Genomic DNA, 25,120 nt, shown 5'->3' with positions numbered 1-25,120 from the left:
AGGTTAATAGTGTACCTTTAATATCTGTTACCTTCACCTTACAAAGTTCTTTTATATATCTGTCACCTATAATTTTAAGACTTTTTGAACCCATTATTATTTTATATATTTATATATAATTTACATACTTCAAAAGTTTTCACTTTAAAGCCTGATTTTATAATGTCTTATTTTGAATGTCTTTACTTATACTTCATACCTTTAAAGCTATTAAAGCTTAAAACTGAAGTAAAACTTTGGGACATCTCAGATTTGAAATTTCATTTGTCTAAAAACTAACTCCTTCAAGCTTCATGGATAAGTGGGTAATAAGTTCTCCTAGCTTGAGCTAATAAGTCCATGTTCTTCCCAAATATACCTTCTAGGATTTTTCAAGCTATAGCCATGTCTCCATCTATCCATCTGCATGACCTAGTCTAATCTTCCCAGACTATAGAAGTCTTATCTTTTCATTGTATCCTCAGATAGCTGTCCCTTCATCCTCCAGATCATTGAAATGCAACTCAACAATCCTTTATTAATTGCTTATTATGTACAAAGAATTCTGTGTTCAGTACTAGGAGAGATCTAAAAACAAACAATATCTGGTACCTGTCCTTAAGGGAGTTTGTGTTCTAGTAGCAGAGATATAGTACAAATAGCAAAAATACAAAAGAATCATAATAAATATAATAAAAATATGAAGAGTTCTTTGAAAAGTTAAAAATATTTCCAAATGTGAAAGTAGGGTATGTTTTATGGAGAAGTTAATATTTCTGCTATGTCTGGAAAAATTCAAAGATTTCGAAGAAGGAAAATTTCAAAAGGAGGATTTAGATAGAGGGGGACATTTTAGTCATAGGAAATGGTATCCTAAGCAAAGTAACGGGAAATTGCACGTGTGTGGGAATGGGAAGAGAGGTGAATAGTCCAGTTGGCAAAAACTCCAAGGCCATTAGTGAGGAGGGTGATGAGATAAGGTGCTAAAGGTAGGGTGAAAGTCAGGAGCTGACACTATTGACAATGGCCAGGCCCAATGAACTAACTCATACAGAAAATCTTTAGTCTAATTCCTCTCCAGAGGAAGGGAGGCAAATTGGCTAAGGCCGGATAATTCCCCTGATGACTGTTGTTTCCCTAATTATAGGCTGCGTTTTTCTATGCTGTGGTATAGTCGTCACCCAGCAGGTACCACATAGTGTCAATGGAACTACATTAAGGGTAATTATAGAATCTATTGAATCATTCTGCCAGGCTAGCTCCAAAGAGCAGACTTCTGGAGAGAAACTTCCCTCCTCCCCTCTCCACTTCCCCCACAAAAGATGGACATGACAACTTGCCTCCTCTCTCCGTGGAATAAACCAGCTGCACACGCAGTAGGATAAAATAGTTGCCTGTGCCTTTAGGGGAACTAGAAGGACCCCACGGTCTCCCCAAAAGCCTTGCTCATCATAGATTGTGTCTGAAATTCTACCATTTGAGAGTCATTCTTTTGTCTCTCTCAGAGTCCCCAGCCGGCAGCCACATTTGAGGCATTAGCCTTGGAGGGGATTAGTTGGATGGAGCTTTTCAGGATCATCATATCTTGTTGTAACGAGAGCAAGACTCTACAGGAATGTAACTGAGCAAGTTTTGACCAGCATGGCTGGTCTGATAGAACTGAGATTAATGGCCAGAAGTCATAGGGAGTTTTATATATATAGATATACAGAGGAGCTTAAAATAAGGAAGGTCATTTTTCTATCAGTCAAGGTTATTGGAGTTGGCTTCCTTGTGAGAAAATGAGCTCCCCATCAGTGGAGGTATTCAAGCAGCCGCTGGAAGGCCACTTCCCTGCCTTTGAGAACAGGTGGTCAGCATGTCTGTAAATGTTGTCCCGCTCAGCATCCTTATCTTCCCTCCAGGTTCACCTCAGATTGGTGACCTGTCCTTAGAATTCTGTCCCCAACTTTCGTGCTGACATCTCAATTCATACCTGTTTCCACCCTTTAGAATATAAATTCCTTAAGGGCAGAAACTTTCATTTATTTTTTTCCTTTTTTGTCCCCAGTATCTAGCCGTCTTGCCCATTTTTTCTAGGAGGACCTGAGATTTCACTGCTATAGGAAGTTCTCAATGAGGAACTTTCTCTGCTTGTGCAGATCAGCTCCTCTGTGAAACAGTCTTGCTGGGGGACTGAAAGGTGGTGACTGATACAATCACAGGACCAGTATGTGTCACAGGCAGGTTCGGAACCAGAACTTCCTGATCTTAAGACCAGCTTCTGTAACCATTATGGCAAGCTGTCTCATCCATAGTAGGCACTTAGTAATAGATATTTACTGGATCGAATCGTCAAGGATATTGTACAGTGAATTTCTTTAATGTGTAGGAAGCTGGATTGGAGAACCTTCAAAGTCTTTGTAGTTCCAAAATTCTGTGAGGGGCCTGAGGAATTAGAATAGATGAGAGTGGAGTGGGAGAACGTTTAGGGGCACAAAGAATGAAAAGCAGTTGGGAGGGCATCAAAGACAAACTTTAATTCTGGGTTTTTACGCCTTAATAGGAAAACCACATAGAAAAACTGCTTTGTAGGGTGGGGCAAGTAGAACATTGCCCCAGGGCACCAAAATTAGAGTATTCTGACTTTATGTAATCTTCATCAGCTAGAAACAATAAAATTTAGCACCCAGTTAATGAGGGTTAGTTAGTAACTAGAAGGGACTTTAGAGGTCATTTACTTCAAACCCTTCATTTTACAGACCGAGAAAATGGGCCTTCTGACACTGACTCTAGTGCTACAAAAACCATGCTGATCCTTGCTCAGCAATAGGATAGTGAGAGGCAGAATTCTTGCTGCTTTAGAAACCAGGATGATTATGTTCAGATCTTTTTGCTTTCCAACTGATTATTCTTGTCACCTTCTCTCTTTTAAAGCTATGAGGTGAATGAATTTTAAAAAAACAATCAGGAAGCGATTACTAAGCCATTTTACTAGGTACTATAGATATTAATACAAAAGTGACACTTCCCTGATCTTAAAGACTTCATATTCTAATAGGGAAGAAAACACATGGAAGAAAGCGATGGCCAGGAAAGAGAGTCTTGGTATGGAGAAATCCCAGATGGCAAGATTCCTAAATAAGTCCTTGACCCCTGGTAGATGGCTGCATGAGGTGTGAAACATAGTTTGGGTTCAGAAAGATAGATTAGTTGAAGCGAATCCATAAATAAGGACAGTTCTGTCCCTAGAGCTGAGGAGATTAACTCCTCCAGGGAGGAGGGATGCAACCTCTGCAGATATGATTGAGAAGGTTCCAGGTATAGAGAAGGAGGGCAGATGGCAAGATTCTTGGGCAGGCCCTGTCCATGGGCAGATGGGTGGCAGGTTGGATGGACTGAGGTGTGACAGACTGAATTTCTTCAGGGCAGAGAATGTTATTAGGTCATCCCTTAGATTCTGGATGGCACAGAGCCCAAATATCAGAAAACATTTGTTGTTCCTGCTGCCTGTGTCCAAACTATGGCTTATTTTCTTCTCAGGGGCCTCCTGGAGTGTAAAGCATGCTGACCAGGGTGGGACTGCTTATGGTTCTTCACCTCATCACTTGCTCCCACTGCTCCCCCCTCTACCCAGCGCTCAGGTAAGCTCTGTCCTTTTGCCCCTCTTTCCCACTTCCCCTGTAAGTGCCTTTCCTTTTTTTTTTTTTTTTGGATCAGCCTCTCAGAAGCTCCTGTGGCAATGTTAAGAAACTCAGTGAAGAAGGGACTCAAACCCAACCAACAAAACCAAACCAGCTACACTCATTTGTATTTGAACTTGGTTCTTACATCAAGGTATTGGACACTTAGAATAAATTTTATCTCAGATGCCCTTTTTTGTGCTGGACTCTTGAAGCACCAGACAAGGTAGGATCATAGAAAGAGAACAAGATTTGTCTCCAGAAGAAGAACAGATCTCTTGTAGTACAAAGGAGACAAGTGGGCTGATAAGGGACAAAGAGCTTTGACTCTGTTCTTAGAGGATTTGGGTTCAAAGTCCAGTTCCACAACTTATTACCTATGTAGATTTGAATGAATCATTTAATCCCTCTGTCTCAGTTTGGAAAGGTTTATAGATCTAGAGCTGGATTTTACAAGTGAGGAAACTGAGATTCCCAAAAAATCAACTGACTTGCCCAAATCACACAGATAGCAAGAAAAGATTTGAGCCTAGGCTCCAAACAGAAATTGTTAACTTTTCCCATAAATCCTCCCCTTTTCTTAACTTCCTTATTTTTTTATATGATTTTAAAAGAAGGTTTATTGCAAACCTCCACAGAAACAACAAAAAAGATTTGTATAATATGAAGAGTTAGATGAACAAGTCCTATAAATCATATAAAGAATTTCAAACCCAGTTACTCTAAGCACCATGTTGAAATACTGTATTTTGGGGCATTCTGGTCTCAGACATGCTGCACTGAATATCCCAGCTTGGCTCTTAAAACATCTCTTACACACACAAACAAATCTGGACACTCTATGGACCCTTGAATTACCCAAGAATATAAACAAATATAAAAACCTGTGATAGAAAAATAGATATTTCATGTGAAACTTACACATTAGTCCCTTTGTTTTTAGTGATTTTTAAATTTTATTTATTGTTAATACTTATTTCCAAAACCAAATGTTCTCCTTCCTTTAACCCTTTGAGAAGGCAAGAAATATATCAATAATACATATGAAATTCATGTAAAACACATTTCTTCATTAGCCATATTGTGAAAGAAAAAAAAAGAAAGTGAAAGAAAATATATTCCAGTTTGCAGAGTTCATCAGTTCTTTCTTTAAATATGGATAGCATTTTTCATCATGAGTCCTTTGGAGTTACGGTGAATTATTGCAATGATCAAAGTAGCTAAATCTTTTGCAGTTGATTATTATTATGATGCTGCTGTTATTGTGTACAATGTTCTCTTAGTTCTGCTCTTTTTACTTTGCAAAAACTTATATGTCTTCCTGCTTTTTTCTAAAAACAATATTTTTCATCATTTCTTATAGCACAATAGTATTCTATCACAATCATATACCATGACTTGTTCAATCATTTTTCAGTTGATGGGTATCCCCTCAATTTCCAATTCTCGGTCACTATAAAAAGAGCTGTTATAAATACTTTTGTATATAGAAGTCCTTTTCCTTTTCCTTCAATCACTCTGGGGTGCATATGTAATAGTGGTATTGTTGGATCAAAAAGTATACACAGTTTTTTTATAGCCCTTTGGATAGAATTCCAAGTTGTTTTCTAGAATAGTTGGAACAGTTCATAACTCCCCCAACATTGATGAGTATGCTTATTTTTCAACAAATTTCCAGCAATTGTCTTTTTCCTTTTCTGTCATGTTAACCAACTTGATAGGTGTGAGATGGATACCTCAGAGTTGTTTTAATTTGCATTTTTCTAACGATTAGTGATTTAGAACATTTTATTATGACTATTGATAGCTTTTATTTCTTTTTTTGAAAACTGTTTCTTCTTATCTTTGTTAATTGGGAAATTTATAAATTTGAGTCAATTCCCTATTTAAGAAATGAGACCTTGATCAAAAAAACTTGCTCTAAATACTTTTCTATAAGTTTCCTGCTTTCCTTCTAATTTTGGCTGCATTGGTTTTGCCATGAAAACCCTTTTAAAATTCAGTGCAACTATGATCTTCTTTATTTCTTATTTGTTCATAAACTCTTCCCCCTCTATAGATTTGACAGGTAAATTTTTTTATGTTCCCTAATTTGATTATATCACTCTTTGTCTAAATCATGTACTCATTTTGAGCTTCTCTTGGCAAACAGTAGAAGTTGTTCTTTGCCTAGTTTCTGTCAAACTTTTTTCTAGTTTTGTTTTGTTTTGTTTTTTTTCCAGCAGTTTTTATTGAACAGTAATGTCTTGTCCCAATAGCTTGGATCTTTGGGTTTATCAAATACTCAATTAATGTGGCCATTTATTTCTATATATTGTGTGCCTAATCTATTCCATTGATCAAGCACTTTATTTTTTATCCAGTATCAAATTGTTTTAGTAAGCATCACTTTATAGAATAGTTTGAGACCTGGTACTGTTAGGCTACTTTCCTACACTTTTTTTTTCATTGATTCCCTTGATATTATTGCGCTTTTGTTCCACCAGATTAATTTTTTCATTTTTTTCTAGCTCTAGAAAGTAATTGTTTAGTAAGTATATAGGTATCACACTGAAAAAGTAAATTAACTTAGTTAGAATTGTCATTATTATTATTATATTAATTTGACCTACCCATAAACAATGAATATTTCTCCAGTTGTTTAAATCTGTATTTATTTGCATGAAAAGTATTTTGTTATTATGTTCATTTTGTTTCTATGTATATTTTAGCAAGTAAACCCCCAAGTACTTTATACCATCTGCAGTTACTTTAAGTGGATTTTAAAATCTCTTTCTGCTGGCTTTTATTGGTAACAAATAGAAAAGCTGGTGTTTTGTGTGGTTTTATTTTTTATCCTACAACTTTGCTAAAATTGTTCATCGTTTCAACTAGTGGTTTAGTTGATTCTTTAGGGTTCTCTCAATGTATTATTTTATCATTTGTTTCATCATTACTTATGTTCATTCTTTCAATTTCTTTTTATCATATTGCTATAGCTAGCATTTCTAGTACAATATTGAATAGTAATGATAATAAAGGATATTCTTGCTTCACCATTGATCTTACTGGAAAAGCTTCTGGTTTATTCTTATTACAGATAATGCTTGCTCTTTATTTTAGATAGTTACTAATTATCATTTTAAGAAAAGTTTCATTTATTCCTGTGCTTTCTACTGTTTTTTAATAGGAATAGTGTTGTATTTTGTCAAAACCATTTTCTTCATCTAATAGTAGAATCATGATTCTTCTCTTTTTTTGTCATTGCTAAAACAATTAGTTTTCCTGATATTGAAGCAAACCTGCAATCCTGGTGTAAATACAACATGACCACTGTGTATGATCTTTGTGATACATTGCTACATTCTCCTTACTAGTGTCAATTTAACATTTTTGCATTGATATTCTTTAGGAAAATTGGTCTATAGTTTTCTTTTTCTGTTTTTGTTCTCCCTGTTTTAATAATTAGAACCATATATGTGTCATTGAAAGAATTTTGCAGGACTCTTTCTTTACATATTTCCCCAAATATTTTGTAATAAATTAATTGTTCTTTAAACATTTGACAGAATTTACTTGTAAATTCATCTTGTCCAAGGGATTTTTATTTAGGGAGTTTAGGAAGTTCAATTTCTTTTTCTGAGATTGGGTTATTTAAATAGTTTGTTTTTTCTCCTATTAATCTGAGTAATTTATGTTTTTGTAAATGTTCAGCCATGTTTTATTGGGCTTATAGCTGGGCAAAATTAATTAATCTTATTAATTACAAACTGATACCAAGAATAGGTCTTAGGATAAGGTTCATGAGAGGGAGTATACACAAATAGAAGTGGGGAAGACATCAAAGTTCAACTTTAATGTTCTTTTATGATTTTTCTAAGGGATAATCCTATACTTTTTAGGTGCTTTACAAAAAAGTATCATGGTACAGTAGGAAAAAATAGACAGGAGACCCAGGTTCTCTTCTTGGTTTAGCCCTTTGCTACCTACTATGTGACTTAAAGGACTAGGACTCAGTCTCTGTCTCATGTAAAATGCAGGTGATACTATCTTCCCTCATTGCTTTATGAGATTTTTATAAGGATCAAAAAGCACCAGGCTGATCGATCAGAAGACCCGGTTTGAATCCCAATTCACTTCTTGCTACCTGTGAGACTTGGGACAAATTCTATAATCTTTTTAAGTGGATGTCAGTTTTCTCATCTCTAAAATAAGAGATTTGGATGAGATGATCTCCAAGGTCTCCTTTAACTCGAAATCCTATAAATGAGATTATAAATGGGAATACATAAAATTGTTATGCATTGCTGTTACTACTCCTAGCCCTGAGCCTCTCTTATCGCATTGACAAATTTCTGCTCTGCCAGCTCAGACCTGAGACCCGCTGCCCCTTCAGTACTAAGGCCCCCTGACCCCCCAGGGACAGCCACAGACATTCTGCCCATTTCTGCCCCTCAGGAAGGACAGCCCCAGCTGTCAGGGGTTCTGGTTATGGCTCTAGATCTCATAATAAGAAGGAATACGAGATGGGGAAGCAATCTAATTTTCTGATTACTTGTGAAAGTCCCTTAAGGGCCCTGCTTCCTCACCTGAAAAGGGAGAGTGTTGGACGGAATGACTTCCTTGGCTCCTCCTGGCCCTAAGTCTACGAAGCACAAGCAGGGAGTTAGCTAGGGTGGGGATCCAGACTTCCTAACTGGCACCAGATGCACTTTCTCCTCCAGATACCATCCACTACCTGCCTCAGGGAAGGAGATGAGCTTTCAGCTCAGAGGAAGCAGCCCAGTCCAGGGCCACAATCTCCCTGTGGAAGAACAGGAGGAAGGCGTCCTGATGGACTCTGCGGAGAAAAGGTGAACGTGGGTCCTTTTGCCCTGATCCCCTGCCTGCTAAAGGCCCCTGTCCTCTGACTCTGGGCTCTTATGTTATAGGATGCAACGCCACGCAGACGCCATCTTTACCAATAGCTACAGGAAAGTCTTGGCTCAGATCTCAGCAAGGAAACTTTTACAAACTGTTATGGGCAAGCGACTGAGGTAAGCAAGTCTCTTGGGTGGGGCTGCTGTCTTTATAGAAGAGCCCAGAGTCTATCATTTCATTTTTAAATTCAATTTTATTTTATTTTCAGCTCTGAATTCTCTCTTTCCAACCTCCCCCCACTCCTGACAACCCATTACAAACGTGTGTAGCCAAGTAAAACCATTTCCTACATTAGCTTTAACCAAAAAAATTAGGTCTCAGGCGGTCCTCTGAGTCATGTGACAAATATGTCACAGTATATCCTAGATACAATATATGTGTGCAGAACCGAACAGTTCTCTTGTTGCACAAGAATTGGATTCAGAAGGTAAAAATAGCCTGGGAAGAAAAACAAAAATGCAAACCGTTTACATTCATTTCCCAGTGTTCTTTCTCTGGGTATAGCTGCTTCTGTCCATCATTGATCAATTGGAACTGAATTAGATCTTATCTTTGTTGAAGAAATCCACTTCCATCAGAATACATCCTCATACAGTATCGTTGTTGAGGTATATAATGATCTCCTGGTTCTACTCATTTCACTCAGCATCAGTTCATGTAAGTCTCTCCAGGTCTCTCTGTATTCATCCTGCTGGTCATTTCTTACAAAACAATAATATTCCATAATATTCATATACCACAATTTATTCAGCCATTCTCCAATTGATGGGCATACACTCAGTTTCCAGTTTCTAGCCACTACAAAACATTTTGGCACATACAGGTCCCTTTCCCTTCTTTAAGATCTCTTTGGGGTATAGGCCCAGTAGTAGCACTGCTGGATCAAACAGTATGCACAGTTTGGTAACTTTTTCCGAGTATAGTTCCAAATTGCTCTCCAGAATAAGCCTTCCATTATCTATCAATAAGTAATCCTTTAATAAGTATTTTTTTTAACATAGCCAATTCTGTACTAGTCATTGTAGCAGGAAGGGCAAGAATAGCATAAGCTATAAGCTTCTTATAATCAGGACAAGTTTTCAGGGGAATAATTTTAACATATTAAGTAAATTAAGAATTTTTTAAGTAACATTAATTGGAATATATAGATAAGTGAAATGAATGAATAAAAAAAGTATTCATTAGGCTCTTACTATATGCCAAGAACTATGCTAAGCACCAGAGATAAAAAACAAAGTGAAGATAGTCCATGCCCTTCAAAAGCCTATATATTTTAATTAAAGCTTTTTATTTTCAAAATATATAATAGATAATTTTCAACATTCACCTTTATAAAACCTTGTATTCTTAATTTTCTCCTCCTCCCCACTATTCCCTCCCCTAGATGGCAAGTAATCCAATATATGTTAAACATGTGCAATTCTTCTATACATATTTCCACAATTATCGTATTGCACAAGAAATAACAGATCGAAAAGGAAAAAAATAAAATAAAATGCAAGCAAACAACAATAAAAAGAGTGAAAACACTATGTTGTGATCCACATTCAGTTCCCACAGTTCTCTCTCTGGGTACAGATGGCTCTCTTCATCACAAGATTATTGGATTATTGGAACTGGCCTGAATCATCTCAGTATTGATGAGAGCACATCTATCAGAAGTGATCATTGTATAATTTTGCTGTTGCCATGTACATTGATCTCCTGGTTCTGCCAAGAGCCAATATTTTAATAGGAAAAGACAAAATATATAGGAGAGTAATGGATGAAAAGGAATATTTTAGTTTGGAAAATTTGAGCCATCAAAATTAGAGCCATCAGGGAGCAGATTGACACATGCTTTCCAGTAGCAGGGTCAGAATTGATTTGAATATGGTGTTAGAAATACAAAGCTGAGTTAGGGTGAAGTAAATGGAGGGCATTATAGGGTAGATCCGACTCAACTCTGTCCAGTGGTTCAAGTTCAGGATTGGAATAAAATGAAATACTCTTCATTTATCTCACAATTAACAAAAAAGAAGTTTACTTAGCCATAATACAGAAAGGATTCTTGCCATATGGAAACACATCTGTTCAGCAGATGTGTTGGGTTATATGGGTGTGGTGACTCACACTTCAGTGAGACATCAGTCGGGTCTGAGCACTGACTCCTTGTGAGCCATCTCTTTTAAATTCTAGACTTTTGGGATCTCACACTGTTGTGACAAACCTTAGCCCCTGGACTTTCTCAGGAAAAGTTTTCTTGCCTTGTAAGGAAAAAAAAAAAACTATCCTAACCATGTATGGCAAAGACTTAGTATTAGGGATTCTTAAGCTGGCGTCTGTAAATTTGTTTGTTTTAAAAAATATTTTGATAATTATATTATTCTACTATGTAATTTTTTCTATATATCTATTTATCCAGCCTTTCTTTGGATGCAGATAAGCCTTTCTTCACATTCTTTATTGTTAATTTAGGTATGATAATAGTCAAAATGACTATTTTTTACTCAAAGTCATTCTTAGAACAATATTGCTTTTACCATACACAATGTTCTCTTGCTTCTGTACATTGGGCTCTTTATTATTTCATGGCTGGAACAGTTTGTCTGATAAAGTGATCACACATGAGGACTTACCATTTAAGGCCTTAGGACTCTCCCTGTGGCCATTTCAGAATTGAAAAAAATATAGAAAATATAAGGCCTGCTTGGCAGAGCTTTGCTTAGAATGTAGGCTTTTTGAGAGGGACTATCTTCATTTTTTATATCTCCAATGTTTAGCATGCTTGTTAACATATGATAAATGCATAATAAATACTTTCATTCATTCATTTAATTTTGTTTTAATTTTTGTTTAATTTTTTGTATTTCCAATTAATGTTATTTATAAAACTCTCAACTTACTGTGTTAAAATTGTTTCCCTGACAACTAAATTGTAAGCTTTTTCCAAGCAGGGCCTGTTTTGCACATCTTTTTTAGCTCCAAAATCCCTTCCCTGAGAGCTTTGAGATCCTCATTAGTGAGTCCTTGTGTGTGGCCATTATACCAGACTGGCCCTCTAACCACGGTTCATTTTCTTCCTTGCCGTGTCCTTCTGGGCCTGATCTCCGAATTGGTGGTACAGTCCTCAGGGAGAGGAAGATAGGGGAGTCAAGGGTGGTAGATCACGCAAGGAGAGAAGTCTGTGGCCTGGGATGGTTAGGAAAGACCTCCTGGAGGAGATGGGCCAAGTTCTTAGAACACAGCTTAGGGCCCACCCAGCCAGCGCCGGGTCAAATAGAGAAGACAATCCTCTGATTGGGTTCTTGGTTCCAACACAGACTGTATCCCTGGAAGCATGGGTCAGGATCTTCTTTTGACCCAAAACCTGAGTGACAGGGATTTTCCGCTTGCCCTGTTCCTGCATGTTTTGTGGAAGGGCTGACGTTCCCAGACTTCCAGAAGTGTTGGAAAGCCACATGTGAAGACAGCATCTCCCAAAGGAGGGAATGCGGTGCAGAGGAAAGAGCCCGGCTCCAAAGGGCCATGGCTCGGAGCAGGGGCCCGAGGCTCCAAGCAGGAGCCAGACGCTCAAAAGCAGGGGCCCGAGGCTCCAAGCAGGGGCCTGAGACTCCAAAGCAGGGGTCAGACACTCAAAATCAGGGGCCTGAGGCTGGAAGCCAGGGACCCAAGGCTCCAAGCAGGGGCCTGAGGCTGGAAACCAGGGGCCAAGGCTCCAGCTGTCTGTGATGCTGACTACCAGACCATGGGCCCTGGGCCTCCAATCCAGAATGAAGGATGGGAGAAGAGCTGCACTGGGTGCTCTTGGGAGTCCCTATGTTGATATTGGTCATTTCTTCTCCACCCAGAAGCAGACGAGGAAGTGGAGAGGAAGAAGGCCGTGAAGCGCTGTCTAGACGCCAGCTGGATAGCATCTTGATGGACAGCTGCTACCACAGCCAGAGGGTGTTACAGAACTTCCTGGCAGCCGCGATGCAAAGCCAGAGGTAGGTGAAGGGTACTGGAGGTCAGGTTTCCTGGGAGAAGTGACCCCACCGGGAGCCGGCCCCTCCCTTATGTGAGAGGTAGGAAGAACAGAGAGAACCATAAAACAGTCCCAAGTCAGCATGTTCCCCAAGGGCCTGCCGCGGGCCAGGCACAATGAAAGCTTCCAGAGGAGAAATGTAGAGAGTTCTTGGCCAAAGGAGGCTTACAACCCAGCGGCAGAGAGCAAACTAAGGCAGGAAACAGTCCGGAACAGAACAAGACGCACTAAGATAGAGCGTGGGACAACGGAGACCAGAGCAGGAATAAATCCCCTGGCTTGGGCTGGGCGGTCAAGGAAGGCTGTAGGGCACGTATGGGTATACATACATAGCTGATGATACCGTGCTATATATATGGGACCTTCAAAGGGCCCCTAAATGAATACCCTAGACCTCCATCTGAGGATCCTTTATCTCAGAAGCAGAATTGATTTTTAACTACCAGTTGAAAGTATTTTTCCAATTGAGCTCAAGATTTTTCTATGCTTCTTTTTTATTTTTATTTTTTGTAGGCCTAAGGGGATCACCAGCAAACTGGAGAACATACCTGGGATCCTCACTAGGCTCATAAACCTGTAAAACTGGAGAAAGTCAAGAAAATTTCTGGTGTGCTCACACAGGTATGACAGAGTATCTACAATAAGCAATCACCAAAATCATCTATTTCTTTTTTTATGGTATTTTATTTCTCCAAATACATGTAAAGATAGTTTTCAACATTCACCTTTGCAAAACATTATATTCTACATTTTTCTCCTTCTCTTCCCTTCTTTTACCTGCCCCAGATAGTAAGCACTCCGACATAGGTTAAACAATAATCATACATTTCTACAGGTCTTTAGGTTTACAAAGGACTTTCTTTACAACCACCCTATGAGATGGATGTAACCATCCATTACTGTGCTAATATTCCCTTTTACACATGAGGAAAAAGAGCACAGAAACAGAAGTGACTTGCCTAAAATGGAGATTCTCACCTGTCTCATAATTTCAGGCCTTGTGTTCTTTATACTATAACCCAATTCCTCTTAGTGCTCAAATCCCATCCCAGGACTTGAATTAAAAGGGAACATAAAGAGCATCGTTCAAATTATAATTGACCCATTTCTCCTTCCAAGGCATCTCCAATAAATAGCCATCCATCTTCATCACTATCACTGCTTCTGGAACAGGCGTTCAATCAGCTGCCCCATGGCTTCCTTCACAGACAAAACCCTCTTCCTTTGACACCATTGACAGCTGTTGTCTCCTTTCAGAATCTTAGCTTTTTTAGGGCAGAGGCTGATTCTCTCTTGGTATTTATATAGCTGGTGGTTAACACAGTGTCTGGTACATAGTAAGTGCTTAACAAATGCTCATTCATTGTTATTTGAAGAGGATAATCTTATCTAAGACATTTTCTGTATGAGCCTGAATAGCCTGAATAACTTCTGTTTCCTGTAAAATAGCCACTAAGGTACATTATGGCCCTAAATTTATAATCTCATGAATGAGAGAGAATATACCAACTCCAAAAACAGTCCATTCCTCTTTTTGGACAATTCTGATTATTAGGAAAATTTTTCTTGTATAAAATTGAGATCTGACTTTATCTACCTTCCACTTTTCCTGATTTTATCTTTTGAAGCCTGATTTTTTTCTTCAAGTCTGATCTCTCTTCCATGTGGCAGTCTTCCAAATACTTGAAAAGAGGTCTCATGTCCCTACCTTTATTTCTGTGATATGTATCCTCAATTCCTAAGAATGATTCTTACATAGCTTTATATAGTTTTTTCTGGATATGCTCCAATTTTGTTATGGCTTTGTGATGCCCAAAAATGAATTCAGAGCTCCAGATAGGGTTCAGCTTGATACAATGGCACTTCTAATACTCTAATTTTGTACCCAATGCCTCTTTTAATGTTTCCCAGAATACCATTAATTCCTTTGGTTGTCATATTACATTGTTAACTCATATTAGGCTTTTAGTCCATTAAAATTGCTAGATCTTTTTTCATATAAACTATTATCTAGTCATACCTGCCCACATTTTGACTTTGTAAAGTTAATTTTTATGTTGTTTTCCCCAAAAGAACATAAGCTCCTTGAGGGCAGACATTATTTTATTTTTGCTTTTGACCCCCCAACATGTAACACATAGTAATGCTTTTTGATTGGATCCATGTTATCTTTTGCCATTTGCTCAATTAAATTTTATTTTATTTAACTTGAATCAGAGTCAACTCAATGCAAAATAATACTAAATGTATTATATGAGAACTTTTCATTCATATCTATTATAACCTCATTGATCTTTACTGATACCCCCTCTGCCCTCCTTTTTCCCAATTTAAAGAGAAGGAGGTCAAGAATTAGTCTATTTTACAGATGGAGAAACTGATATCTGAAGGGAAGAAATAAAGAGTCCAAGGTCCCAGTTCCAGGACAGAGAGGTAAAAAACTCTCTTAATAATGAAAGCTTTCTAAAAGCAAAATGGCCTGTCTTGGGAGACAGCAACTGAATGTTCCAATACTGGAGATCTGTAAGATCTGTAAGAAGAGAAGATGGATGACCATTTGCTGGATTCCTGCTCATGTAGTGATAGGACTAGATGACCTCTGAGGTTTCTTCAACTCCGATCCTGTGATTTTTAGACAAAGGTCCAAGGATTCTTTCTCCCACACTAGGATCACAGGACTTGAGGCTTTGCTTTAACAACTGGTTCTAGCTCAGTTCCAAAATATAAACAGCAATTCATGTTAACATAATTTGGTAGGATGTTTCTCAATCAAATTATTTGACAAAACCAGGTCCGAACATTTAATTCTTCATCAAGTGAGGATTCTTCTGAGCCTTCCCAAGGAGACCGTGGGAATGGCTTACCTCTCTGATGATTTTAATTACCTCACTTGGGAAAAATGCTTTCATCCTGTTACCACAGTCCAGGGGCCAGATAAGTAGCCATCTCTTTTGCAGCCACCATGATGGGCTTTCCAGAGTCTGACCTCTTCCACAATCAAGGCCTAAGAAGAGGTGCATTGTTCCTAAAAGTTAGAAGTCAAATACTTAGGAGGGCCATGCAAAAGCTCAAAAGTCACAGGGCAAATCAGACTATGGGGCTGGGAAAACAGCCAGATCTTTTGTTTCAGTCTTAACTCCAAATACCAGCCCCTATTAATGTGTGAGAGGAATTTGCAGAGAGATAACTCCTGCCATCTAATGTCGTTACCCTCCTCTGAAGGCCTCTGGCTGGTATTGGCTCCTGGATGGCTGTGGCTCCTGAAATTCTCATTCTAAGTGCATCCACTCCCCCTGCTTCCACTCCTTCCTTGGCATCTGTATCTTATAATAACCTTGTGTTTCTTTCTGCAGCAGAGGAATTCCCAGAGATGAAAAGTCCATCTGTACAATACTCAACCTGTAGCAAAGAAGGTGTGATATTGGATCCCTTTCTTCCTATCTCCTTTGGAAATTGTAAAATTCATTCGTATTGTTGACACTAGAATTTTCTCAGAGGCCATGTCTTGTATGAGTTAGAGATCCTGTGGGCGAATCTGCATGCAATTTGTATATAATTTAGTTATGACAATTGGCCAAATAGATGGCACAGTATGAATTCAAATGCTGAAAATGTTAATCTTTGAGATTCCTCTCTCAGGTCCCATTTTTAATCATCACTGACTTTAATTCCTCACCCCAGGGATTCCAATTTGCAAACCACTTCCTTGGGGGCAGCAGCCTACCCCACACCCACTCATCCCAGCTGCTACAAAGAACACTGCAACAGAATCCACAAAAAGATTAGTACTAGGCACATGAAAATTAAGTGAGATCTGATTTTTAATTAAATTTGTTGAGTGAATCTGAGTCAGAAACAAAAATATAGATATTATAGTTTCACAGTATATTTTAAAGTTACATGAGACCTTAGAAACATCTATGCCAAATCCATTTTATTTTTAAATGAATTTTATTGATATTTTCTGTTTTTCTATGTCAGAAATTTCCAGAAATAGTCACCCCATGAGTCCTTCCTAGTAATGAAGGAAAATAGCTAAATAAAATCACCTGGCAGAGTGATTGTATCTGAAAGCACAGACAACATTCTGTATCCATGGTCCCCCCGCCTCTTTCTTGGAACCAAAACAAATCCAAGAAAAATCAGAGGCAAAATCACTTGTCAAAGTCATTCCAAGAGCTGGAAATAGAAGTCAGACTTTCTAAGTCCCAACCTTGTGCTCTTTCCAGGCTGATTTGTGGCCCTTGCATGTAGCTGTTCTTACTAGGCAGGTTTAAATATCCCTGCTCCATGTATAGGTCAGACCCCAAACAATTTAATATCTTTCAGATTCCACCTGGAGCTAATGAAGAATCCTAAGTCAACAGAAGAAATCCATCCTTGCTCCCTGGCCAAAACTCTGTTGTTAATCACTTGGTTCATCCCCCTCCATCTGAACCATGGCCTGAAAAATGATGCAAGAATAAATTTTTTGGCCCCTGATTATTCTTTGTTCCATAAAAATGCAGATTTCCCAACACAGAACTAGTTGAGATGCCTGTTTCTTTGAGTCTCTGTCTCTCTGACTTTGTCTCTCTCTCTGTTTCTCTGTCTTTCTGTCTGTCTCTGTCTCTGTCTTTCTCTCTCTGTCTCTCTGTCTCTCTCTCTCTCTCTCCCTTCCTTCCTCCCTCCCTCCTAATACTGTACCTTCTCAAGTCCTTTCTAGCATAGACCTTCTTCATTTTTGCCTTTCACAACTAGACCCCAACCTAATTTCCCAGCATTAGGATATAATACCTGGCCCTAAAGAATGAAAATTGGTGAGAAACCATGAAAATCTGCCCAAGTAAAGCTTGTACTTTTTAATTCAGCTCTGTAATATCATACCAGATAAATTTTTGGAGATTCTTTTGGAAAGGTTTTTTTTTTTTTTAATTATATATATTTATCTCTCCCTCCCCCATCACAGGAAAAGACAATTTAAAACATTTATTTCTTTGGGAAGGTTTAAAAAAAATTTTTTTTTAATCCATTAATCAGCACTTTTTTTCCTTCCTCCTCCCTCACCTACATAAGAAAACTTGGGGAAGAAGGCAGGGTTTTGACGCAGCAAAAATGTTGTAATAGGTTTTTAAAAATTCAGTCTGTGCAATGAGTAGACATGGGCACTAGGCTCTGCCACTAACTACCTGTGTGAATTTAAGGAAGTTATTCTCTAAGTTTCAGTTTCCTCAGCTATAAAATGAGCACATTATGACTATGATTTTTGAAATCCCTTCTACCTCTGGATTTCTCATTATAAGATTCAGCTTACCAACCATGAAATGTTTGTTTAGTTTAGTAATCAGACAAGGTGAGAAAAATTCTCTCTGCCCTTCATGGAGGAGATATCTTCTAAGATTCCAGGAGAACGTACCCTTTTGCTCTCTATAATCTCCTGTACAAATGAAGCCAATTGACTCCACTGACTCCAAACATCCTGTTTCTCTTGTTGCAATTGTGCTTTTAAGCTAAGTTGTAAATATAAATTAGAGAAGGTGGCTTTGTACTCCCATTTCTGTGACCAAGTAGGATGTTGGATATTCTAAATAAACTCATCGAAAAGCAATTTGAGTCTTCATCTCCTTCCGCTGTGTTTGAATCACTGAATGTCAAGTTAGCACAAAGTACACATTATAGTACATGGGGACAGTTACATAAAGGAGGGAGACGTGTATTCATTCATTCATTTATTCATTCATTCCATAGCTATTAAACTTCTTCATAGAACAAGGCTTTGTGCTAGGAAGTAAGTTAGGCTCAATTTAAAGGGAAACTTAATAAGAGCTCCATGTGAGACTTACACGAACTGATGCTAAGTGAAATGAGCAGGACCAGGAGATCATTATATATACTTCAACAACAATACTAGATGATGACCAGTCCTAATGGATCAGGCCATCCTCAGCAACGAGATCAACCAAATCATTTCTAATGGAGCAGTAATGAACTGAACTAGCTATACCCAGAAAAAAGAACTCTGGGAGATGACTAAAACCATTACATTGAATTCTAGTCCCTATATTTATGCACACCTGCATCTTTGATTTCCTTCACAAGCTAATTGTACAATAATTCAGAGTCTGATTCTTTTTGTACAGCAAAATAATGTTTTGGTCATGTATACTTATTGTGTATCTAAGTTATATTTTAATATATTTAACATCTACTGGTCATCCTGCCATTTAGGGGAGGGGGTGGGGGGGGGTAAGAGGTGAAAAATTGGAACAAGAGGTTTGGCAATTGTTAATGCTGTAAAGTTACCCATGTATATATCCTGTAAATTAAAGGCTATTAAATAAATAAATAAAAAATTAAAAAAAAATTTAAAATATTATTTTGAGATAAAGTAATAAAAGAAACCAATATCACCACTCAAAAAAAAAAAAAAAAAAAAAAGAGCTCCATGTTAGGAGTGGTGGTATGTATTTGTAATCCCGGCTACCAAGGAGGCAGAAGCTGGCAAGTCTTGAGTTCAGGAGTTCTGAGCTACATTGAGTTGTGCTGGTCAAGTCTCTTTATTAAACTTGGCAGTAATGTCATCAGGCCCAGGAAGGGAGGTATTGCCCCCATCACTCCCCTGCCCCACCTCCCTACACTAGGTTGTATAGTAGTCAAAGCTGCTCAGGTTTATAAAGAGATCAAGTCAAAGGTCCATGTTGATCAGGATCAATAAGCAAGATCAGGGCCGTGAATAGAACATCCATCTTTCAACCTCACTGAAATGGGGAGAGCCAGGCTTAAACCCCCCCCAAAACTGAGAGCTCCCAAAATGAAGTGGGCTTTCCATGAGATGGTGGGTTCCCCAACCACAGGAATTCTTTTTTTCTTTTTAAAACCTCAGTATAATATTAAAAAGCAATTTAGATAAAGCAACAATAAGAGAGAGAGCCAGAAAGACAGAAAGATAGATAACAGAAATGGAAAGAGACTGAGATAGAGAGACAGAGAGAGAAAGAAAGAGAGAGAGAGAGAGAGAGAGAGAGAGAGAGAGAGAGAGAGAGAGAGAGAGAAAGGAGGGAGGGAGAGACAGAGGATACACAGAGAGAGGAGAGCAGAGAGAAACAGACACAGAGAAGAAAAGAGATGGAGTGGGGAGGAAGGGAGAAAAAGGGAGGGAGAGAGACATAGAGACAGAGTGACAGAGAGGAGGAGAAGTAGGGAAGGAGAGAAGAAGAAGGAAGGAGGGGGGAGTAAGAGAGAGAGAGAGACAGAGAAAGAGAGACAGAGACAACAGACACAGAGAGAGGAAGGAAACAGGAGAACCCACCATTTCAAACCTGGGGATCTCCAAACTGACCAAGGCTAGAAGGAAAGGCATTAGAATGAGGGGAAGTGGTGGGATGAGAGGGAAAAGTCAGCTGAGAACCGTTCTTACTTCCTCTGGGTGAAAGTCTATCTGAATTGGGAGAAGAGCATTCCTTCTCCCAAGGAGCCTAGTGGGGAATGGGGTCTCCTAATAGGAATTCTTTAAGTGGAGGCTGAACAATTACTTTTCAGGAATATTGTGGAGGAGGTTCCTGTTCATATTTGGCCCTGAGATCAGCATCTGAGATTTTGTAATTCTGAGCCTTCAGCATAAAGGTATGGTCAACAGGCAACTAAGTGGTACACTGGATAGAACACTGGTCCTAGAATAAGAGGGACCTGAGTTCAAATTCTGCATGACATTTACTAGCTGTGTGATCCTGAGCAAGCCACTTAACCCTAATTGCCTGCCCTGCACATACACACACACACAAAAAGTATGATTAAAGTTGTAGGAGTAGGTGAACTCACCGTGGGATGTTAGTTTGGATGGTCAAGGGATAAGTATTGGGAGGCAGATCCTAAAAGGGACTGGAAAGGATAGGATCAATGGCATAGATAGAGGGATATATTAACTTTATAGTTATTGATATTTTTAAATGCTTTACATGAATTATCACTGTACACACATTTATATACATGCCCAACAACCCTGAGCATTTGAAGTATTTGAAAAATAACCCTGAATGAGAATAGATGTTATCACCCTTTTTACAGATGAGGAAATTGAGGCTCTGAAAAATTAACTTTTTTCTTCAAGGTTATACACTGAATCATATTTACTTCAAATCAACAACTAGGCTTAGGGAATAAGGCAAAATAAATATTGTAAACATGAAATTAATACCAGCTTTAGAGTCAAAAGTCTTAAATCTAGATTTGGACACTTACTACCTATGTGGTCAAGATCACTTAATCTCACTGTCCTTTGGCTTCCTCATTAGTAAAATAAAGGGGTTAGACTAGTCAATCTTTAAGGTCCTTTCCAACTTTCATTCTGTGATCTCAGGTGCTTTTATAAGCACTCAAAATAAATAAAGCTTAATTTCAAAGTTGCAATATTTGCAAGTCTTAAGTGTTGAGCTGAAAACAAGGTTATCCAATAGAGCATTTCTAAAGTTTTCAAAGTGCTTGCATATCTCTTAACACATATTAGTCCCACAAAAGTTCTGGAAGTTCATATAAAGGGGCTTTGCAATTGTAAATTATATATATATATATATATACACATATATACACACACATATATATATAATATTATTATCATTATTATTGTTACTTTGATGGATCTATGATCTTGGAGTTATGGGTACTCTCTGCAATAGTGTAAAGTATAGCCCACCAATTCCTTCTCTTCCTGTTGACTCTTGTCAATATTGTCCCATGAATCTTGCACAAATCCACCCAACATTCTGGTGGCCATCCTCCAAATACCTTGGCATTGTGTGGGTACCAGTGGAGCACTGAGGATGCCCTTTTTCATCCCTTGTTCTCCCTGTCTGACTGCCTTACCCTCTTTGTTGGTCACACATCTCTCAATATCCTTCTCTCCTGCAGTTTCTTGTTGATAACTGATGTTGTACTCACCATGTTGCACTTTGGATGATCTGAAAAATTTTAAACTATATTGAGAGAGTAAAATTGTATTGCTTTAGGCTTCTCAACTCCTTTTACTCCTGTTTTTCAGAACATTCCCTCTCCCTTCCCGAGATTACACTTAGAGCATTTAAGATCTTTACTGGTAAGTCCTTTAGAGAGTCACCACTACATCATTATTTTGGCCTACAAGGAAGGAAGAAGAAAATTAGTATATGTGCCAGGTACTTTGTGGGCTGCATGTTTTCCAAATATTATCTCATTTGACCTTCATGACAATCCTGTGTAGCAGGTACCGTTATTATCCTCATATATCAGTTGAGGCAACTGAGGCAAAAACAGAGACTAAAGCGACTTGCCCAAGATTCTACAGCTTTGATAGTATAGTAATGTTTTGATCTGCATTCAGATTATCAGTTCTTTCTCTGAATGAAGATATCAGTTTTCATCATGAATCCTTCAGGATTGTCTTGGATCATTATATTGCTGAGAAAAATAGCAAGGTAATTTAGAGAAGTTTTCTACTTGCATATATTCATCAGTGTTCCACTCCCTTTAAACCTCTTCTGATTTTCTCAGAAGACCAAATTGGTCCAATGATCTACTGACCACAATCAATTTACATTATAATTGAGCATCATGATATAGAAATTTTATTAAACTTTGTGCTGGTCTCTTTTCCAAATCTGATATCTTGCCAAAGAAACACAATTAAGCCATGACTTGACAAATTTTTTATTAGGAACTTTAAACACCACAACCATGAACATTGTAATATATGAAGAAGAGTGCTGTATATGAAACGATGAATTTGCTTATATGTTTGCTTTTTTTAAGTCTATATGTGGTTTTGAAGAATAGAAGTCAAATTTCTTTTGGAAGTTGAATTCCAACGAACAGTTTTTGATTGCTTGTTTTAAAGAACTACTTGAAGGATCATATTAGAAAGACCAATAATACTAACAACCTTTTAATGCTTCACTCTTGACGACGGAGTGAAAGATAAGAATTATGGGAGCAATAGTGCTACAGGTTACTCAGCCTAGCTGGTTCCTCAATGGTTGTGATGAAAGCAAGGGAGGGCAGTCTCAAGAAACTGCATGAAGTCTGAGGGAAAGCAAGACATTTCTGGGAATTGAAAATCAGAATTTAATGAGGAAGTACTGCATGTAAACAATGAGTCAGAATCACAAAGTTCACAGGTCCATCTCTTGTAATCTCCTTTCTCATTCCCCACACATACTAGACATTCTCTAATCACGTTTCTCTGCTTGTATCTATCTACATGAGCAAAAATGGAAGGTCTCAATCTAAGTTTTTCAAATGAAACAATGGCTGCCAGAACTCACACTATTGAGCTCATGAAATGAATTAAAAAAAAAAAAGGGGTGGCAGCCTAAGAACAATTCTAAGTACAATTATAATTATTACTATGCCATAGTAACAATAATTATATAGTTATATAATTACTATTATAATGTAGCAAGCTACATTGTATATTATATGTATATACAACAGCAACATATGCTATATATAGCACAAGATATAATTATACCAGTATAATTATTACAATTTAATAACATACTAATTGCTGTCTTATAAGCCTTAAATTTTCTCTATGAACATGGGCATTTTCCCCATTGTGGAATATTGGAACCATTTTATTAGTGATCTATCTTCTATTTGTTTCTAAACAAATATTTAAATCTGTGAAATATATAACTATATATATATATATATATATATATATATATATGGTTTTTTTTTTTAACATTTCCATATTGGTCATTTTTGTACAAGAATACTTGAATAAAAAAGAATGAAAGGAAAAAAATGTTTCAGTCTGTATTCAGACAGTATCAGTTCCTTCTTTTGAGGTGGTAGAATGCTTCACATTAGTTGTTTTAGATTGTCTTGGATCATGCATTGCTGAGAATAGCTAAATGATTCACAGTTCTCCACTTTATGATATTGCTGTTTCTATGTACAATGTTCTCTTGGTTCTGTTCACTTTGTAACAGCTCATGTAAATCTTTCTAGGAGTTCTCAAGTCACCCTGCTTGTCATTTTTTGTTTGTTTTTCCTTTTAAATTTTCTTGAAACTTTTTATTTTATCATCACAGCCATTGAGGAACCAGCTTATTGAAGCTTTTAATTTTCAAAACATAAGCAAGGCAATTTTTCACCATTAACCCTTGCAAAACCTTACGTTTCAATTCTCATTCCAATATATGTTAAACATGGTAAATATATATGTAAATTCAATATAGGCATACATATTTATATGATTATCTTGGTGCCCAAGATCAAAAAGGAAAAAAAAAATGAGAAAAAATAAAATTCAAACAAACAACAAAAGTGAAAAATGCCACATGATCCACACTCAGTTCTCACAATCCTCTCTCTGGGTGTAGATGGCTCTCTTCACCACAAAACCATTGGAATCTCATTGAAGAAAGCTACATCTTTCAGAATTGACCATCCTATAATATTGACGTTGCTGTGTACAACGATCTCCTGGTTCTGCTCATTTCATTCACTTAGCATCAGTTCATGCCTCTCCAGGCCTCTCTGAAATCATCCTGCTGGTGTATGGCCTTATATCCCAAAGAGATCTTAAAGGAAGGAAAGGGACATACATGTGCAAAAATGTTTGTGGCAGCCCTGTTTGTAGTGGCAAGAAACTGAAATTGAGTAAATCATCAGTTTTGGCTGAATGGCTGAACAAATTATGAGTATTATGGAATATTATTCTATAAAAAATTAAGATCAATTCTGATGGCCGTGGCTTTCTTCAACAATGAGATAATTCAAACCAGTTCCACTTGTTCAGTGATGAAGAGAGCCATCTATACCCAGAGAAAGCCTGTGGGAACTACTCTTTTTGTTGTTGCTTGCTTGCATTTTATTTTGCTTTTTTTTTTTTTTAACTGGTTTGATTTTTTTCTTGTGTGGCATAATAATTGTATAAATATGTGTGCATACATAGATTTAACCTATATTTTTTTACCATGTTTAACATATATTGGACTACTTGTCATCTAGGGTATGGGGAAAGGGAGGGGGAAATTGGAATACAAGGTTTTACAAGGGTTAATGTTGAATTGTCTACGTATGTTTTGAAAAATAAAAAGCTTTCATAAAAAAATAAAAAAAAATCATTCTGCTGATTGTTTCTTATAGAACAATGAGGAATATACAATTTTCAAGGAGGGAATTGGTCCTCCCGGAAACATGCAGTTACACAAATGGGTCTCTCTCTGAACTAGGATAGCTACTTCTAAATGGCTAAACAGAGATTTCCATACTGTTTCTAGATAGTCCTGGACACAATTATATTTACCTAAAAGCCTACTTCCTCTGCCAGGGAAATGAATGAAATGTAAAAGAATTTGTTAAATGTTTATTATATGCAAGCACTAGGGAAAAAAATAGTAGAGAAAGCCAAACATTTGCTGGCCTCAAAAAACTCACATTCTGATTTGGAGAGAGACAAACCAGTAGAGAATTTGGTTGGTCAGGGCTGCAAGAAAGGCCCAGAAGAACCCCTCACCTAAAGGTGAGCTGACAGAGAGAATGACAAGGATAAGAATATTTAGATTATATCAGCAAATCAGATGGCAGTGTTGAATGTCTGGGAATCCAGGACAGA

The 25,120-nt window shown here is 37.6% G+C and overlaps 1 protein-coding gene across 1 annotated transcript; it reads left to right on the top strand.

Moving 5' to 3' along the window:
- The first annotated feature begins 3,506 nt into the window (after positions 1-3,506).
- GHRH (growth hormone releasing hormone) lies at positions 3,507-17,153 on the top strand. The gene is made up of 6 exons (XM_031949516.1): positions 3,507-3,602; positions 8,345-8,473; positions 8,552-8,656; positions 12,374-12,508; positions 13,060-13,167; positions 15,900-17,153. Exons 1-5 carry the CDS (start codon positions 3,523-3,525, stop codon positions 13,124-13,126), a joined length of 516 nt encoding a protein of 171 aa, XP_031805376.1. The 5' UTR covers positions 3,507-3,522; the 3' UTR covers positions 13,127-13,167; positions 15,900-17,153.
- Positions 17,154-25,120: the final 7,967 nt, after the last annotated feature.

Source organism: Sarcophilus harrisii, chromosome 2 (genome assembly GCF_902635505.1).
Source record: "Sarcophilus harrisii chromosome 2, mSarHar1.11, whole genome shotgun sequence".
NCBI classification, from domain to species: Eukaryota; Metazoa; Chordata; class Mammalia; order Dasyuromorphia; family Dasyuridae; genus Sarcophilus; species Sarcophilus harrisii.
Note: the sequence above shows the minus strand (reverse complement) of the source record. Positions and strands in the feature narration are given on the sequence as shown.